The following is an 18,185-nucleotide window of genomic DNA, read 5'->3' on the forward strand; positions in this document are numbered from 1 at the left end:
CCTCTCCCTGCACCCTGAGCTACCCCTCTGCCCACACAGCCCCTAGCTACCCCTCTCCCTGCCCTTGAGCTAACCCCTCCCTGCCCGCACACAGCCCCAGCTACCCCTCGCCTGCACTCTGAGCTCTTTTCAAACTTTTTGAGCTGAGCCCCGCACCTTTGAGTTATAATTTTTAGTTGCCCCCCCACAACCCAAACAGGCTGGGTGGCCTGCTGAAGCGAGCTGGGGGTGGAGGTGGCGCTCCCTCCCTGGACCCCGCCGTGCAGAGCTGGCCCAAGCCCTCCTGGCCCCTGCCCCCCCCCAAACAGAAGTCAAACTACACCTATGCCCAAGCCCCTCCCAGCCCAGAGCACCCCCCCCCCCCACCGGGTCCTGACATTTTTATTGCATGTTGTGGGGGGGGGGGTCTCAAAGAAAAAGGCTGAGAACCCGATTCAACAGATATCTCAACAAACTGACTATATGGAAGTGACCAGATTTTTATGATTTCCTTTAAGAAGGGTTTTCTAGTATGTATTTTACATAATTTATGGACTAATGCTTACCAACAGAGGGGCTGGTGAGTCTAGCTAGAGTTATTGTCTTGAGAAGGTATCTTTGAAAAGGGGAACTAGCAACCCTGGTCCTTCTATGCCACAACATGTGCCTCATTTATTTATAAAAGCACCCAATGTTGCCTATGCATAGATCACACAAGGAAAACTTTGGCAGTATGTTTCCTACCCAGTACTTCATACAGCCTGAACTCTGCCGGAAAAGTTACCTGTGGGGTAGTTTTATGAAACACTATCCTCTCAGATCAAATTCTTACCCTGGACTGTTAGTGTTAGATTAGATGACAGCTTTATCCAGCCCTATTAGCACACTATGAAAACGCTGCTTTGGCTTTCTTATGAAAATAAACAACAACTAGAATTAAATAATACCGCTAATCAGAAATACCACATACTAAGGATTTACTTACGCTTCGTCAATATTGGGATGGAAAATTTTATTCATGAATCCTGTAAAGAGAGAGAGTGGTTAACAGCAGAAAGTAGCCACAAAAAATGAGCACACTTGGTAAGCAGTTTACAGAAAGAAGTGAGCCCTCATTTGAATAATTTCAATGGAAACCTTGGCTTAGCTATATATAGCTATGTGACCTTTCAAATGTACAAGTCATATTTGACCCTAGGGTCTCTGCTGTTCACTTCACCAAAGCCCCTGTTTATGGACAATTGTATTTCAAGGTTTTGCATCCAGTATTATCTTGAAAAATATTGCCCATCAGAACCATTAAGCGCATAATTTTTTTTTTTTAGATAAAATGCTTTACAAAGCTGTAGGGTTTTTGGAACAAACAAAAAGATCTAAGCTTAACATTTGCTCTAGGATTAAACTTTTTCTAAAATGGTCTTTCCAACAAAGGTCTTCTATAAACTTTCAATCTCAATATTAAGCAGCTTTTGTAAGGCATTTAGAAGCATCTGGTACTGCAGAAACATACAGTTAAGACTTGTCAACATTCAGAAGCAATACAGCAAGAGAACAATTGATACCTCAGGTCTTTAGAAAACACAGCAACAGAAGTGTTTCAATTTCAAGACTCAGGCAGTCTAAGAAGTGTGGTCTGAACTAAAAATAGTTACTATTTTGATAATGCTTTTTGTTCTGACTTCTAGTTTACAGAAATGAAAAATTCTATGGTTTGACAGCGACAAGAATGTCACAATAAACTAACTTGCTTTGCACTTTAAGATTACATCTGCTAAACAGCACCCAGGGGCACATTTTTCAGCAGTTAGCAAACTAAGATTAAATTAACCTCATTATTGTTTGTAGCACCTATCTCTAGTCATGGACTTAGACCCCATTGTGCTGGGTGCTGTACAAATCCGGGCCAAAAAGCCTGTCCCTCCCCCAAAGAGCTTCCAATGTAAGTAAAAGAGAAGAGATGGGTATAGGCAGGGAAAGAAAATGAGAATGTTGGTCAGCATGTTGGTCTACCAAACTCACTCTGCTCATTATATGCCTAGATGGCCAGGCTAACTCCAAAATTGTACCGGTGAAGAGGCAAGTTTGTCTATCTAAGCACCACCCACACTTGACATCTTGATCACTCTTCTCCCAGGACTTATTCATTTCTTCATTGCTTCTTGACTGGAAAATTGCCACTCCTTCCCTTATATGATGTCCCAAGGCTCAAGTCCTCCAAATTTCGAGTGTCTCTTCTGCAAGAAGGAACACAAAACACCCATTCCCCTTGCCCACATTCCTAATTAGCTTCCTAATCCATTTTAAGATCTTATTCCAAATCTTAAAGATTCTCCACAGGACTTGTCCTCCATCTCAGACATCTTTTCCTCTAGGCCATCTGCATTCTAGGATACTTCCATCCCATGCCCTCCTCATTTTGTCCTTGATTATGAGTAGGCCCTTCAAGTCCCACACATTACTTGAAATTGTGCAGTCACTTAGTCCTGCACTATTACAGGTAGAGATGTGTTACCGTTTGAGTTAGTATAATGAATGTCGTCTATATTTCCAAATAAAGACTAGGCATGGTTGAAATGACTATATATATATATGATCCTTCAGTGAAGTGGAAGCTATACGTCTTAAATATAAAGCTCTTTTCCAGTTGGCTAAGAACTTTGGCATGTTCTCCATAACCATAACTTTAAATAATACAATACAGCAGGGGAAGGCAACCTATGGCATGCGTGCCAAAGGCGACACACGAGCTGATTTTCAGTGGCACTCACACTGCCCGAGTCCTGGCCACTGGGGCTCTGCATTTTAATTTAATTTTAAATGAAGCTTCTTAAACATTTTAAAAACTTTATTTACTTTACATACAATAGTTTAGTTATATATTAGACTTATAGAAAGAGACCTTCTAAAAACGATAAAATGTATTACTGGCACGCAAAACCTTAAATTAGAGTGAATAAATGAAGACTCGGCACACCACTTCTGAAAGATTGCCGACCCCTGGAGTAGAGATTTGGCCAGGAAGATGCCATTAGATATCTGGGTGAGAGAACAGTTTCACGGGAGAGAATCAAGGGTGGAGATGGAGGAACTCGAAGGCAATGGATGTAGACTGTATTTGAGTTTGAAGGTGAAAGGAAGATGAGATGTAAGTTAGAAAGGCAGATGGGGTCAAGGACTTTTTCCTTTTTAGGCTGGAAGAGACCAGAATAGGCTTGTATTGTGAGGGGAGGAAGCCAGATGAGAATTAGAAGAGGAGGGTAAGATGCCCTCCCTTGATATCAGGCACATGTATGTACTGAGTGCCTAACATGCTCCTTGCAAAAGTCTTCTTGATACTTCCCTGAAAGCCCTGAAGTAGCCATTACTTTGGCTGACAGAGCCCAACCATACACAAATTTATTCTTGCACAGACCTCCTTTATATACACAACTTCGAGACTGCCAGTCTTTTCTTGGCTTCGCCAAACAAAGTAAGTTAACAGATCTGTAAAATTTCAAGAACTGGACAGATTTCAGTGGGCTCCTGGCACCTTAATGAAATTTCCTCAGATTTTGGCTCTCTGGGCAGAATGACAGTGAAGTGGTATCCTGATGTCTGAAATTTAGAAATATGAGCCTAAACCTGTGAACTAGTCTCAGAGTCACCTTATACTTTTGAACCTACAAACGTTTGTCCTTCACTGAAGGAGCCATAAGTAAACTTGTGTCTTACAGATTTAGGGTGACCAGATGTCCCGATAAAATCGGGACCGTCCTGATTTTGAGCTGTTTGTCCCGCGTCCCGACCGATCTTTGGGCGGGACCGCAATTTTTGTCCCGATATTTTGCGCCACCGGGATCACTCGGCTTTTTTTTTTTTTTTTTTGTTCGGCCGGCTGGCAGCACTCTGCTTCCCCCCCCCTCCCGGTGTCCCGATATTTTCTTCATCTCATCTGGTCACCCTATACGGACTAAGCGGCTATAGTAAGAAGCTATCTTGATAGTTAAAATAAATTGAAGTTCACAAGGGACGACTTCTACAGAAACCAGTTGACCTCTCTGGTATGAGAAGCTACAGACTTCTGTATCTGAGGACAGACTCCCAAATTCTGTCATCTACTTCAGATGGCTTCTATGGACAGATTTGTGCATTCAGGGTACTGGCTTCTCGTTTTCTCAAAACCCTCACTAAAAATATGCACTATGGTAGCATGCCATAGAACTCAGACACCTTGCAAAGATGGCCTTCTGAATGGAGTATTCACAGCAATGTGCCACAAGGAATCACAGGATTGGAAGAGACCTTGAGAGGTCATCTAGTCCAGTCCCCTGCACTCATGGCAGGACTAAGTATTATCTAGATCATACCTGACAGGTGTTTGTCTAACCAGTTCTTAAACTCTAATGATGGAGATTCCACAACCTCCCTAGGCAATTTATTCCAGTGCTTAACCACCCTGATAGTTAGGAAGCTTTTCCTAATGTCCAACCTAAACCTCCCTTGCTGCAATTTAAGCCCACTGCTTCTTGTCCTATCCTCAGAGGTTAAGAAAAACAATTTCTCTCCCTCCTCCTTGTAACAACCTTTTATGTACTTGAAAACGGTTATCATGTCCCCTCTCTCAGTCTTCTCTTTTCCAGACTAAACAAACCCAATTCTTTCAATCTTCCCTCATAGGTCATGTTTTCTAGACCTTTAATCATTTTTGTTGCTCTTCGCTGGACTCTCTTGTCCACATCCTTCCTGAAATGTGGTGCCCAGAACTGGACACAATACTCCAGTTGAGGCCTAATCAGTGCAGAGTAGAGTGGAAGAATTACTTCTAGTGTCTTGCTTACAACACGCCTGCTAATACATCCCAGAATGATGTTTGCTTTTTTTGCAACAGTGTTACACTGTTGACTCATATTTAGCTTGTGGTCCGCTTTGACCCCCCACATCCCTTTCCGCAATGCTCCTTCCTAGGTAGTCATTTCCCATTTTATAGGTGTGCAACTGATTGTTCCTTCCTAAGTGGAGTACTTTGCATTTGCCTATCCATAAGGCTTGTTACCTTGTCAAAGAAAGCTATCAGGTTTGTTTGACACGATTTGTTCTTGACAAATCCATATGGTGACTGTTACTTATCACCTTATTATCTTCTAGATGTTTGCAAATCGATAGCTTAATTATTTGCTCCATTTTCTTTCCGGGTACTGAAGTTAAGCTGACTGGTCTGTAATTCACTGGGTTGTCCTTATTTTCCCTTTTTTTAGATTGGCACTATATTTGCCTATTTCCAGTCTCCTGGAATCTCTCCCATTTTCCATGACTTTTCAAAGATAATCGCTAATGGGTCAGATATCTCCTCGGTCAGCTCCTTGAGTATTCTAGGAGGCATTTCATCAGGCTCTGGTGACTTGAAGACACCTAATTCGTCTAAGTAATTTTTAACTTGTTCTTTCCCTATTTTAGGATCTTCTGATCCTACCTCATTTTCACTGGTATTCACTGTGTTAGACGTTCAATCACCACCAACTTTCTTGATGAAAACCGAAACAAAGAAGTCATTAAGCACCTCTGCCATTTCCGCATTTTCTGTTATTGTTCCCCCCCCCCTCATTGAGTAACAGGCCTACCCTGTCCTTGGTCTCTTCTTTAAAGACTTCTTTAAGCAGACATCAAGGATGGTTTTTGGAGATAGTGGTCAGCCAAGTAAGATGGGGCTATGAATAGCCCAAAGATAGGGTTTAGAGTACTGGCAGTGCTTGCTCACCATCACAAACTACCTTCTCTCAGATATACTTTTCCTTAGAGGCAGAGCAAGATTACCAAGATGACTAGTTGCTATCTCGAAAGGCAACTGTCCTGGTCCTACCTGATGAACTGGAGCCAACAGCTCTTTCCGTTGAAAGCATATTTCATATTTTAATTGCTTTTTAGGTCATTCAAACTTTAGGGTATATCTACACTGGAAAGAAACACTGTGGTGCCAAGTCTCAGAGCCGAGGTCAACTGACGTAAGCTCGGGCTGTGGGGCTAAAAATAGCAGTTTAGACATTCCCACTCGGGCTGCAGCCGGACTCCAAGACCCACCCCCCTCTTCAGGTCTCAGAGCCCAGGCTCCAGCCCGAGTGGGAACCGCTACACTGCTATTTTTAGCCCCACAGTGTAAGCCTCACAAGCCAGAGTCAATTGACCCCAGGCTCTGAGACTCTGTATCCTGAGTTCTTCTTTCCAGTGTAGACATGCCTTTGGAGTTTAACACCACGGACTGTTTGAGACAGACTGTCCTGCCTGCATCAGGGCCAACTGTCCACCTCTTCAGGTGGAATGACTGCTTTGGTACTGGAAATATGGTAGTGCAGGAGGAAGAATCAACGGGAACATCGACTGGAAGCTGTCTCACTATCCCTTCCACCACTGCAATTGCACAAACTACCTGTAGTGCTAGCCTGTAGCAGCTGGGACATTCTTGCACCAGTTGCTACTTCCCCTCCATATCAGGAATTGGCTGCAATCCACCATGCATTGCCTCAAAGGGCAGCCCATCACTTATCTGTGCTCAAAGTACAGCCAGTTAGCCGGTAGGTTGTGAGAGGTCCCATGAAGACTTTTTTTCTGATGTATAGTACAGCCCTCTAACAAGAGCAGGGAGAGGTGGCCCTGCTGACACAAACAAGACAAGAAAAGGGCACGCACGTAGCAAGTTTCAACTTTCAGAGTTGTCTCTTCCCTCTTGACAAGGAAACAACCTTATGGGACTGAACTGCACCAGGAATAAAGCAATGCCACCTTTAAAAGGAGTTCAGACCATGTCAGTGGAACCTAGCAGAAGTGTAGCCAGTTTATATCCACTTGGTTTTGGTTTCAACCTTATACCTTTCTCCCAGGTCCCCATGGGGGTATTCATCTCATAAGTCAAGGCCAGTTGGACTTTTTAACCTCATTCCTGCCTGACCCATTATGGCAGCAGAGTCACATCTCTCTTATGTAACGTGCCTCTGTTACTGCCACATGGACAGCCAAATACCATAACCAGCTTCGGTACGAGCTGGCCATTCCTGACCCATTATCTCAGCGCAGTAGTTAACATGCAAACTGTCACAAGGAAGCTGTGATTTTAGCATCCTGTTAGAGTGATGTAATGGTTCAGTCAGACTATAGCACAACTCTGTGGTTGTGCTCTTGCCTCTGGACCGAGATGTAGTTGGTTCAGACCACACAGTGGTTAAGCTTCTGGTGTGCTGGGACTGCTGCCTATCATGCTGACCAACACTGTATCATTGTTTCCTTGTATTCCCCCATTTGTTGTCTGTATCTATCTGTCGTCTTGTCTTATACTTAGGAGTGCAAGCTCCTGGGGGTAGGGACCATCTTTCTGTGCTGTGTTTGTACAGTGCCTAGCACAACAGGGTGGTGGATGCTATCAGAATACAAATAAGAATGAAGTTAGGGTCATATGTAATGCAGACAAAGAATGGGAGGGAGGAATACCAGTATTTATAGGTGCCATCTTCCAGAAGAGCTCTCAAAAACTGTGTAGTGTGATCTAGAGGGGACCAAGCACAGGGCTAGAAGCCAAGACCTCAATTCTAATCCCAGCTCATCACAGACTCTCTCTGTGGACTGAGGCAAGTCATTTCATCTGTGTCAGTTTCCCTGGCTGTAAAGTGGGGTAACTACCCACCTCACAGGGGATGGAGGATTACTACCTTGTGCACAGCTCTGCATTAGGTAATCTCTCCCCCTTGCCAGTAAAAGTTACGGATAAAGGTTCTTTTAAGGAGTCTCAGGTTAAGAGATTATTCAGCATATTAACTGGTAACATCAGACAAATAGTGCTGTTTGCACTGCACTACCTTAGCACAGAGGCATTCATTACACAACGGTAGTGGTCCTGGAATCTGGTACTCCAGCTCTGGACCACAGAGCCTATTTTAGTACAGGATTTGGCTGTTTGTTTACCTCTAAGCATTTTAAGCTAAGTGTGAAATGTGCTTTATAACACCAAATCACTAACAAAACTGCTTGGGACAGTTTACATTGCAACCATCACAAGTAATGTAAACTGTCCCACAGCTATTTTTATTACAGTACTTTTCACGTTTGTAGCATTTTTACTACAGTATCTTAGATACTTCTGCAACATTATACCTCCAAGCTCTGATGTATAAATAGATGGGGAAACTCAGCCAGAGAGGTTAAATGACTTGTCTTTAGTCACAGCAAAACAGTGGCAGACCTGAGATCTCAGAACTCCTAGTCTTGGGTTAATCATTAGACAATCCCTTTCCTAACTAGGAAGACACTATTCACCAATTTAACTAAAATCAAGGTTAAAGAGCAGATTCTAGAAAATCTAGCAAAACCTGCAGAACTGCCACAGAATTGTTCCAAGAGTCAATTCACCTTATTGCTTAGGTAAACTGTCACATGACACACAGGCTTCAGTGACGGGCACAAGGGACAGTGTGAATCTGTGCCAAGTCATGCTGAAAGCAGCTTCTACATTTTGTCAACCTGTTTCCACCATTCCCTGACTGTGGCAGGGAAGCAGTACTGAGTGTTCAGTATATGTCAACAGAACAGAATGGAGGAGTGGATACATATTGCCTTCTGGTGTTTCATCCTTCCCTCTATATTTGAAGGATATGTTCAAGTTTCTTATAGGTTAGAAGAAGAACTGGTATATACGTGCAAGAGCAAATTCATAATGATCAGGGGTGATAAGTGACTCATGAAATTTTAAGTAGCAAATTGTAAGGCAATCCAGCTAGGAGCTGGAAGTAAAAATAGAACTTGCCGTAAAGAATAAAAATTGAGTACAGCCTAGGAGATATCTGATGATCTTGTATAGTGTTGCCAAGTACTATTAAATAGCTACCAGGTTTCACACCAGAAGTGGCTGCACTGATCCCTATATATAGCAGGTAGTTTACTTTGGGATGAAAGGTGCTATATAAATGCAAGATACTGTGGCTAAATTAGACAAGCCACAGGATTGGAGGAGAAACAAGGACTTGATATATTAATATATGGAAGTTATTTTGAGATATAATTGTGGTCTTTTGGAATATTATGTGCACTTATAGCCAAAACGCTACAGAGAAAAGATAGTAATAAAGAACCAAAGTGATTCCAGCAAAACAGAGAAGCTTTTAGATGCCAAAACAGGAATTCAGGCTCCTAGGTTTCCATTTCTTCTACAAGCCATTGGCAACATCACTTAACATCTGAGTAGGGCAGGAAATACTTGTCTTGGGTTTGTGTGTTTGTGGCATCCAGAACAGAGACCCATTAAATCCTAATCTCAGCCTTTGGAAGTTTAAGAGATAATTACTTATTTTTTTACATTTACACCAAGTATTCTCATGATTTGGGATCTTGAAACAGTACATTTAAAAACATTTCTCAATTCTCCTTTTAAAAACAGGAAGAAGCTAAAAAGCATGTTCTCCTGAAGATATCAAATCCTAAAGGAAAAATGAAAGGCCAACAGGGTATTTGAAATAGTAAACAGCTCAAAACAGATCACCCACCGGAGAAAGAGAAGGAACCAACTTCTACGTCTGACAGAACTTGTTTGTTTGTTTTTTTTAAATAAATGTGCAGGGGGTGGAATAATGAAACCAACTGCCAAGGACACGATTAAAAGCAGCTTAAACCAATGTCAAAAGTCAACTATACAAATTTCTGGCAAAATCAACTACTTAAAAAATATTGCAAGTTTTAGAGTTGTCTGAATTGGGTGGATTCAATTTAACTCACACTGCCACTAAAATCCTGGCCCTTGAGTAAATTTGCTCAGTTTTTTCCCCACACTTGAAGCCTCAAGATCAGAGTCACAGCCGGACACAAGGATGTTGGGCTTATATGCATGCATTCTAAAAGGAAATGCCAGTTTCTGATAAAAATGCACTTGCTTTGAAAGAAAAATCAGATCTTGCATCAAGACTATTTTGAGCCTGGTAGCTTCAGTGAGTTATATGACAGGCACAAAGATAACATGAATATGCATAGTCAGAAGTAGGTGGCAAGTACCCACAGGCCAAGATAATGAAAGCTGCAAATGCATTAGTGATGACAACTTCCATTTCTATTGCTCCTTTCATGCAGGAAGAGCCCAGGATGCTTTATAAGCTATAAATGGGAAGCACTTGGGAGAGTGCCACCTCTGGGGTGAGGAATTATTTAACACAGGACAACAATATTACAAAGCTGAATAGGAAAGGAAGTAATTCCTTACACATATTCAGTTATATAAGGCAAACAATGACCAAAACTGGAAAGCAGCCACCACACCAGGGCTAATACTTCTCCTGCAAGAAGTGCCATATGATCTTCAAAGACAAGCAGGAAGGATTTCAGTTTTAAATCTATTCTGAAAGGGATTCTCCAGCAGCACAGAGTCACTAATACCTGCCTGGAGCAGTGGTTTAATATTAAATCAAGAAGAGCAACATATGAATTATCTACACCACTTCTTGAAGCATCTGGATTTTCCATTGAGGTTCACCTTCTGGGTACTAAGCCAGCCCAACCCCTGTTTAACAAACTGAACAAAGTTATTTTAGTTACACTTCTCTAAGGAGAATACATTGAAGCTCCCAGTAGTGTGGTGGGTCAAATTCTTGTGCACTTACTCTGTGCCATGTTGGAATAAAAGCTGGTTTCTAAAAGGTTGGAAACTGTCTACTGGAGTCCACTTTAAGCACAGGAAGGACTAAACACTTCATCAAGAGCACCTTGGAATACGCAATACACTTCCCCACGCCACTATGCTACTTTGTTGGAAAAATGTGTTACATTCCAGTTCACATTAACGGTTTCTAAAACTTGAATGGACTATACCCAAGTTCTTCCAGAGCACTAGAGAGAAACAGGGAAAGCTGCGAAAAGAGCACTCGTTTTAAAGTTTCAACATACAAGGTATAATTTATTAAGGCGAAAAGGGAACTGGTTCTATTTTATATGATCCACTGATGTGCACAGACAATTTACACTGCCTTCTGCATGCAACTGGCGTAGTGTAATCCATATCCTTAGTGCCCTAGTGAGTGCAGTGACTAAACTTCTTGTGTCTGCCATAGGCAGTCGTGTCATCTGTTTATAGGAATCGCCATCACACTGAAATGATCTTGCCTTTTCTCCTTTTGTTACAGATCAGTAAACTACAACAGAGGGTCCTGTGGCACCTTTAAGACTAACAGAAGTATTGGGAGCATAAGCTTTCGTGGGTAAGAACCTCACTTCTTCAGATGCAACAGACCCTCTGTTGCTTTTTACAGATTCAGACTAACATGGCTACCCCTCTGATACTTGATCAGTAAACTAGTTAGACCAAACCAGAGAAGAATCTTGCCAGTTAAACCATATTCATTAATTTCCCCAAATTCTAGTGATCCCAGGCTTGGGGTAGGGCAAATAGTGTCTTCTACCTCTTGCCTCATGGGAACTGAAGAGAGTACCATTGGCTGAACAGCACACAACCCAGTTGTAGATTACTGCTGTGTTTCCTCTGACTCTCTTACTCACAAGCCTCCTTCAAACCTGGCACAGCTTCTAGTTGAGGATGACTGGACACAGCTCCTCCAAGGCTTCCATCACTCCCTGCATCAGTCAGATTCGTTACTAGAGAATGGCGTGAGGTACTTTCTCCCTCTCTCCACAAGAACATTATATTGAAATCTTGCTGTCCCTGGAGAGAAGGCCCAAAAGTTCACTCAGCTCTGGCTCTAGCCTATAAGCCAGACTGAGGTGCAGGAGTAACAGGTGGCAGAAATGTAACCCAATGAAAATACAAACCTCCTCCCTGTTGCAGCTGCCTTATTGCTTCCTCTGGATAAGAGTGTCTTCTGTACTCTCCCCCTGGCAGTGACTGCCCAATTCCACTCCCAGCTGAAGCTCCCTCCTCCCAGAAGTTCTTGTGCTGAGCAGCTGATAGGAATTCAGCTCACTGTGCCAGGTCTGTTTGGTTTAGTCTCAGAGCTATCTTAGCATTCATCAATTACGTAGGGAGGCTGTTGAATCTTCAACATTGGAGGTTTTTTTAAGAGCAGGTTAGACACCTATCAGGGACAGTCTAGACAATACTTAGTCCTGCCTTGGTGTAAGGGACTTGACTAGTTGACCTATCACGGTCCCTTTCAGCCTGACAATTCTATGATTTATTCAGCCTGGAGACTCTGCTCAATGCCACTCCACCCAGCCGGTAACCTGGGCTGCTAGCAGCCTTCTCTCAAGAAGAGGAGAGGATGGACCCCAGAGCAGCAGACACTTCAATGGGGGAGGAAGTGCTTTGACAGCCACAAGTGGGTATTTGTGAGGCAGAGTATGAGTGCAAGAGGGGATCTGGTGAGGTAAGAATGGGGTACTGAGACTCATCAAGACAATGAACAATGAACTTGCAAGCAAAAAAGATGTTCTCTCTAATTGTCAGCTCTGCTAATTCAGTCTACTTCAGTCTCTGATCCCAGGTTGTTTTCTACCTGTCAGAGCACAACCAGTACTAAAGGTTCTCCAGGAGAAATGATGTCCTCAACACCACCAGTGCAATGTCACTATCTTCCATGTAATTGACTGGAACCTAACAAACACCTGATGTACAAGGAATAGAATCTGGCTTACTTTTAGCTGTGTAGGCTCTGCAGGGCTTATGGGAGCAAAATTTATTTTTGCAGCTAAGTCAGCAGCGTGACTCCAATACACACAAGGAGCAGATCCGCTGAGTGAGTTTTCAGAGTAGAATTACACTTTGGAATTAAACTTTTTATCAATGTGTTAAATTAAATAAGATAGGCAGAGGTTGTGCGATTACTGCAATTTGTCGAGGGCAGCCTCTCACTCACATCTAAAATTGCTGGCATGGCAATGCACTATACTTATAGTCTGCAAACGGATACAATCATTTATGGGAGGGTTTGGGGGGTGGGAGTCTGATTTGATGGGAGAATGATTTTATAGCACCCTGTTGGGTGTTTTGCACTTCTTAGAGACAGGCCCCAACCTGAAGAATTTACAATTGAAAAGATATGACGACTCCAGGGTGGACATATAACCTATGCCTGCTTGGAGTGGCACTGCCCCCCCTCTAGTGGCATCTAGACCATGTAGAGCAGTGGTTCTCAACCTGCAGCCCAATCAGCACACACCTGCGGCCCACATGACATCCTCAGGGCCATAACTAGGACAGAGTGGGAGGGGTACCTGCCCTGGGCACGAAGCTAGGCACAGAGCTGGTTGCAAAAATGGGGCAGCCCAGGATCGGGCTCAGCCTCAGTCCCCTCCCCCCACCCGGCAGGAGGCTAGGAAGCTCAGCACCCCCCGATCCTGCAGGTCGAGTGACCCTGGCTTGAGCAGGCTCCCCAGCACTAGAACTGCAGGGGCAGGCAGGCAGAGCGACTGAGCTACCTGCAATTGAGGTAAGAAACCAGTGGGCATGGGGAGGGTGGTGCATGGGGGACAGACTAGGTGGGGGGGGACCGGAGGCAGTCCCTGGATGGAGGGCTAGGTACTGGGGCACAATCCCTGGATGGGGGGTTGAGTGCCAGGGGGCAGTCCTTGGGGGGGCTGGGAGATGATGGGGAGCAGTCCCAGGGTGGGGGACTAGACGCTGGAGGGGGCTGTCCCTGGGAGAGCCATTCTGTCCTGGACAGGGCACCCTGTCTCTGCAGGGAAAGCAGGTGTACAGGCCCAGTGTTGGGGGGATCTGGATGCTATGGGGACAGTCCCAGGGGAGTTGGGTGATGAGGGGCATTCCCTGGCTGGGGGGCGTCCAGCCCTGGCCAGGGCTCCCCACAAGCTCCGCAGCTGCACTCTTTGTGCGCTCAGCCCAGCAGCAGCGCAGAAGTGAGGATGGCAAACACCATGCCATGCCACCCTTACAGTAAATTAATCTGAAAAGTTAATGTTTTGACTTATTTTGCTAATTTAAAAAGCTCTTTATAGACATTTGCCAGTGTTGAAATCAAAGGTACTGTATTGATTTGAATCATATTGCTGTCATATAACAAATAGTAAACCTAATTTTTTTAAGATGTACAGGTAGTATATATACTGTGTGAATGCAGCCCATATAACACAGAGCTACATATGTGGCCCACAATGGTAAGTAGGTTGAGAACCACTGAGAGATTGATAAGTCTGCCACAGCCTTGGCTAGGAGCCATGTGACTTTAGCTCATGCAGTAGAGATTCATACACTAAGCTTCAGAGATCCCAGGTTCAATCCCACCTGCCGACAACCGGGGTCTGTTGGTGTTACAGACAGACAGTGAGAGGAAGGCCAAATGGTGGTAGCATAAGATCATGTTGTTATTCAGATTAGACGTGCCTACAAGAATGTTTATATAAAAGATAAAGATACAAGATGGGGAATAATGACACTGTCTATACACAATGGGCATAGCTAATATGAAGGTCCAGAAAGATTAGTTTGCACGCAAGAGGCAAAGGTTTTAAATAAAACAGTCTCCACGTAAGAGCATTAAGTAATCAGCAAATACCCACTGTCTTCATATCAGGATGTTAGGATTGGAAGGGACCCATCTACTCCAACCCACTTTGTCAAGTTTCCATATCAATTTTCCTCAAGCTGTTCTCAGTTCTTTAGATGGAAGACTCCGCAAAATACTTCAGTGGACTGAACTACAAGTTTGCCCTTTCAACGGGCAACTATCATATCACTCCATGAGTTAGCAGCACCTATTTCTTAACCCAAGAAAGGGATGTTGAAACCTAATCATGTAGCTGTATTTGATTCAGTTTTACAAACAATACTAGCTATTTTTTATTCATCATTTTCAAACTACTGGAGAAGTTTAAAAATACTGAAATTAGATCACCGCTATTCAAGACTGAAAGACACAATGGACATGCCCTAAAATAAGAACTTTGGCTTACCAAGATATTGATTTGTTCAATGTGAACAAGGATAATTACTACTTCAGCCAAATGGGCACGACCCAATTTTATAGCATTGCTGCTATTCTGACCATAGCAGCAACAGAGACCTACATTGTTTCACACGCTACAAGAACATGATTTTACTAATAACAAAGAGGATTAGTAAAACCGGGTTTCAGCTTCTGTATTTCAGGCCTCCAAATCATGCTGCTGGAAAGAAGGTCACCAATAGCCTACTTCTGAATCTGAGATCAATCCAAGAATGCACATTACATCATAAAATGCACACAGACCGTACGGCACGTTAATGAATAATGCTATCTAGATACCCGTGAGTGCACCCACTGCATTCACTGTAAGCATCTGAGCTTCTCAAACATTAATGAATTTATCTTTACAATCCTGGGAGATAGGAAAGTATCCCCATTTTTACAAAACTGAGACGGTAACTTGCCCAATATCACAGGAAAGTCTGTAGCTCAGTCAGGGACTGAATCCAGACTTCCTAAATCCCAGTCCAGTAATTTAAGTACAAGACCTTCCTTCTATGCTTTAATGTTAAGGTTATCAGAAACCTGCAGAAGGCCTCTGACTTCAGTAAAGTCGCTACATAAAAATCAGTGAAAAAGTAATTACAGTAATTGTTGGTAAATGCTATAAAATAGTAGTTAGCGTCTCTACTACATGAGCAACAAGACAGATTTAGATTGGAAGCGATGATTGGTTACCTATAGATGGGGATTTGAAAGGGTATTTATCAGGAAGGTCCACTCTAACTTTCCACACTCCACCTTCATATGGTGCTGCAATCAGAGAAAAATGCAGGTGTTAGACATACTGCAGAACTCTGTCTAGAATAAAAGCACAATGGCATTAAGTAAAAAAAGACCTGGAAAAATAATTACCATTTAGAATAAGCCCTCATGTCAAACCTCCTTTCTTTGATACAGAGCACAGATAGAAAGACCTATAGTAATGGCCATTCCCCCAAGGTGTGAAGGGCACTGGTCTCTATTGAGGCTCTGATTTTAACTGATACTACATTAGTTTTCAGCACAAAGGGCCAAGAGTCTTATTCAGACCACAAAAAAGTTAGAATAATCTACTTACCCTGAGAGACATTACTAATTTAAGACACATTAGAGATCCAGCAAGAGAGCTAATTCTTTTGGAAAAATCTATCTTTGCCTTCAATCTTGTTTACAAGCACTTTATAAAATTCGACCGACAAGCCAGATTTTCCCAGATGCCAAACCCCAGGAGTGGTGTCACTCAGGACCTTTGAAATTTAAGCTCTATTTTAAGATAATGCTGTGGCTTTGCACAGCAGTCAAAACTACCAACCTGCCATTCAGCTAAGAGAGAGGATGATGTTCACCCAATATTAAGGTTTGAAATTCAGCGCTCATCCCCATCTTCCCCTATTGTCAGCTGGGAGAAATCGGACAGGTTGTGGTCAAGATGCAACGTAAGTGCAATGACATCCCTTGACCTCTTGCTCCAACTTCCAGTTTCCAGACATCATAATGGCACAGGACATGTACTTACTTCCTTGTGGTCCATAAAACTTCACTACAAATTCATTGAGTCCTCCTAGGATTGTGACTTCATGTTTGCTCTCAATACTGATGTATTAAGTAAAGGAAAATGTTAAGTCTAGATGACAACATATTAACCCAAATAGTCATAACCCTTACTGGAAACTTAGCACACTGAACAGTCTAAAACTTAATATTCAGAATATCTTTACCAGTGGTTCTCAACTCGCAGCCCATGGGCTGCTTGCAGCCCAATCAGCACACAGCTGCAGCCCATGTGACATCCTCAGGGCCACACAGATAATATGGGATGCGGCCTACAATGGTAACTAGGTTGAGAACCACTGATCTTTACAGACATGAAATTTAATAGCCTTGAAATATATTTGAACAATTATTAATGGACGTTAGTTCCATAAGTGTTAGAGGGAGTTCCCTGCCTCCACTCCTACCCCCCTGTTAAGTAGAACAAAGTAAACTTCCCATACTTTTCTCTTTAACATTGGGGTGGTAACAGTGTTCAGAACTTGAAAACTCCAGGAAGCTCTCTCTGATAAGTTGGGGAGGAGAGGGACCATTGCTATCTGTTTCTGCAGAATCTATGCTTTCATTAAAAACTGAACTCTTTGTCAGCCCCACCTCAGTGATTGATATGCAGCTGAGCAGGGGAATTAAAATTTAGAAACAATGGTAGCTCAGATACGAAAGGATGAAACCTTGATTGCACTTGCCCACACTGAAGTCTGAACCATAGGATGACCATCTTCGATGGGGCAAGGCCATGGTTTAAAGACAACCCTCTTCCCCACTCAAATGCATCGGGGCAACATCCACTAAACAGGAAGAGTGCAACTTTTCTTGCCAATCACATTTTAGTTTCTAAGTTGGTATTAACTGTTTATACTTTTAAGCAGAGTTTTTCCACATGTCTCTTCTAGGACAATGGCAAGTCCTGGTGCATTCAATTCTACTTGGCTGCCTAGTGCTGTCAGATGGCCTCCCACTGAAAGAATGCAAATTATGGCAATCTAAAGTTAATTTGATTTGCAATGCCAAAAAAACAAGAGGTCTCTAGAGAGATGGCAGAGGGGCCGATTATGATGTGCTGGTACAACACTAAAAGAACTATTTTTAAACATTAAGTTATATTAACTTACAAAAAATCAAAGCCTCCAGTGCTTTGTGGAGAAGGGAATACAGCACTGAAAGGCAAAAAGCTTTGGATTCAGTAACAAGTTAAAACAATTAACAGTGATGTTTCAGTCTCCTAGTCTGCTGAAGTACTCCAATATAAAGCAGTGTTAATCGATTGTGAATATGACCCAACAGCAATTGTTTTTAATCAATAATTTTAATACATGAGTTCTGAGGGAGGCATCAGGAGAATTACCAGTCAGGGAATCCAGCTTCTACTCCCATATGAATTTCAGTTAGTTACTTATGTACCTTAAGTATTGCCCCTATTTTACAAATGGGGAACCTTCATTGCAAAGCACTTTGAAAGCTTCTGATGAGAGGAGCTGAGCACTATAAGGGTCAAAACATTCCTTTAGACTAAAAGCAATGCACGACATGGAGAGAATTTCCATTTTTACAAGCGAGATGCTTCAGGCTGTCCTCCAAGAGCTCCCAGCACCCCCAATACACAGGAAGCTTTTCTACTCAACAGTAGGTTAAAATATAAATATTTATGCTGGCACCTTTCCAACTCAAGGCACTGTGCAAACAATCCTCCATTCCGCCAGGTGACATAAGTAAACCCATTTTATTGATTGGTTCAAATCAAGTTAGAAAACTTACCAA

The 18,185-nt window shown here is 42.8% G+C and overlaps 1 protein-coding gene across 2 annotated transcripts in view; it reads right to left on the reverse strand.

The window, feature by feature from the left end:
• UBE2H (ubiquitin conjugating enzyme E2 H) overlaps window positions 1–18,185 on the reverse strand; it is a 69,728-nt gene that overhangs the window by 17,995 nt on the left and 33,548 nt on the right. For both annotated transcript variants that reach the window (XR_002907715.2, XM_024193096.2), the window contains exons 2-4: window positions 16,393–16,469; window positions 15,573–15,647; window positions 965–1,004 (exon numbers count right to left, since the gene is read on the reverse strand). Coding sequence is in view for 1 of the 2 variants with exons in the window: in XM_024193096.2 (XP_024048864.1) it covers window positions 965–1,004; window positions 15,573–15,647; window positions 16,393–16,469 (192 nt within the window). In the remaining variant the exon portion in view is untranslated. The remainder of the gene's footprint in view (window positions 1–964; window positions 1,005–15,572; window positions 15,648–16,392; window positions 16,470–18,185) is intronic.

This window comes from Terrapene carolina, unplaced genomic scaffold (genome assembly GCF_002925995.2).
Source record: "Terrapene carolina triunguis isolate 2854851 unplaced genomic scaffold, T_m_triunguis-2.0 Scaffold68, whole genome shotgun sequence".
Classification (NCBI taxonomy): Eukaryota; Metazoa; Chordata; order Testudines; family Emydidae; genus Terrapene; species Terrapene triunguis.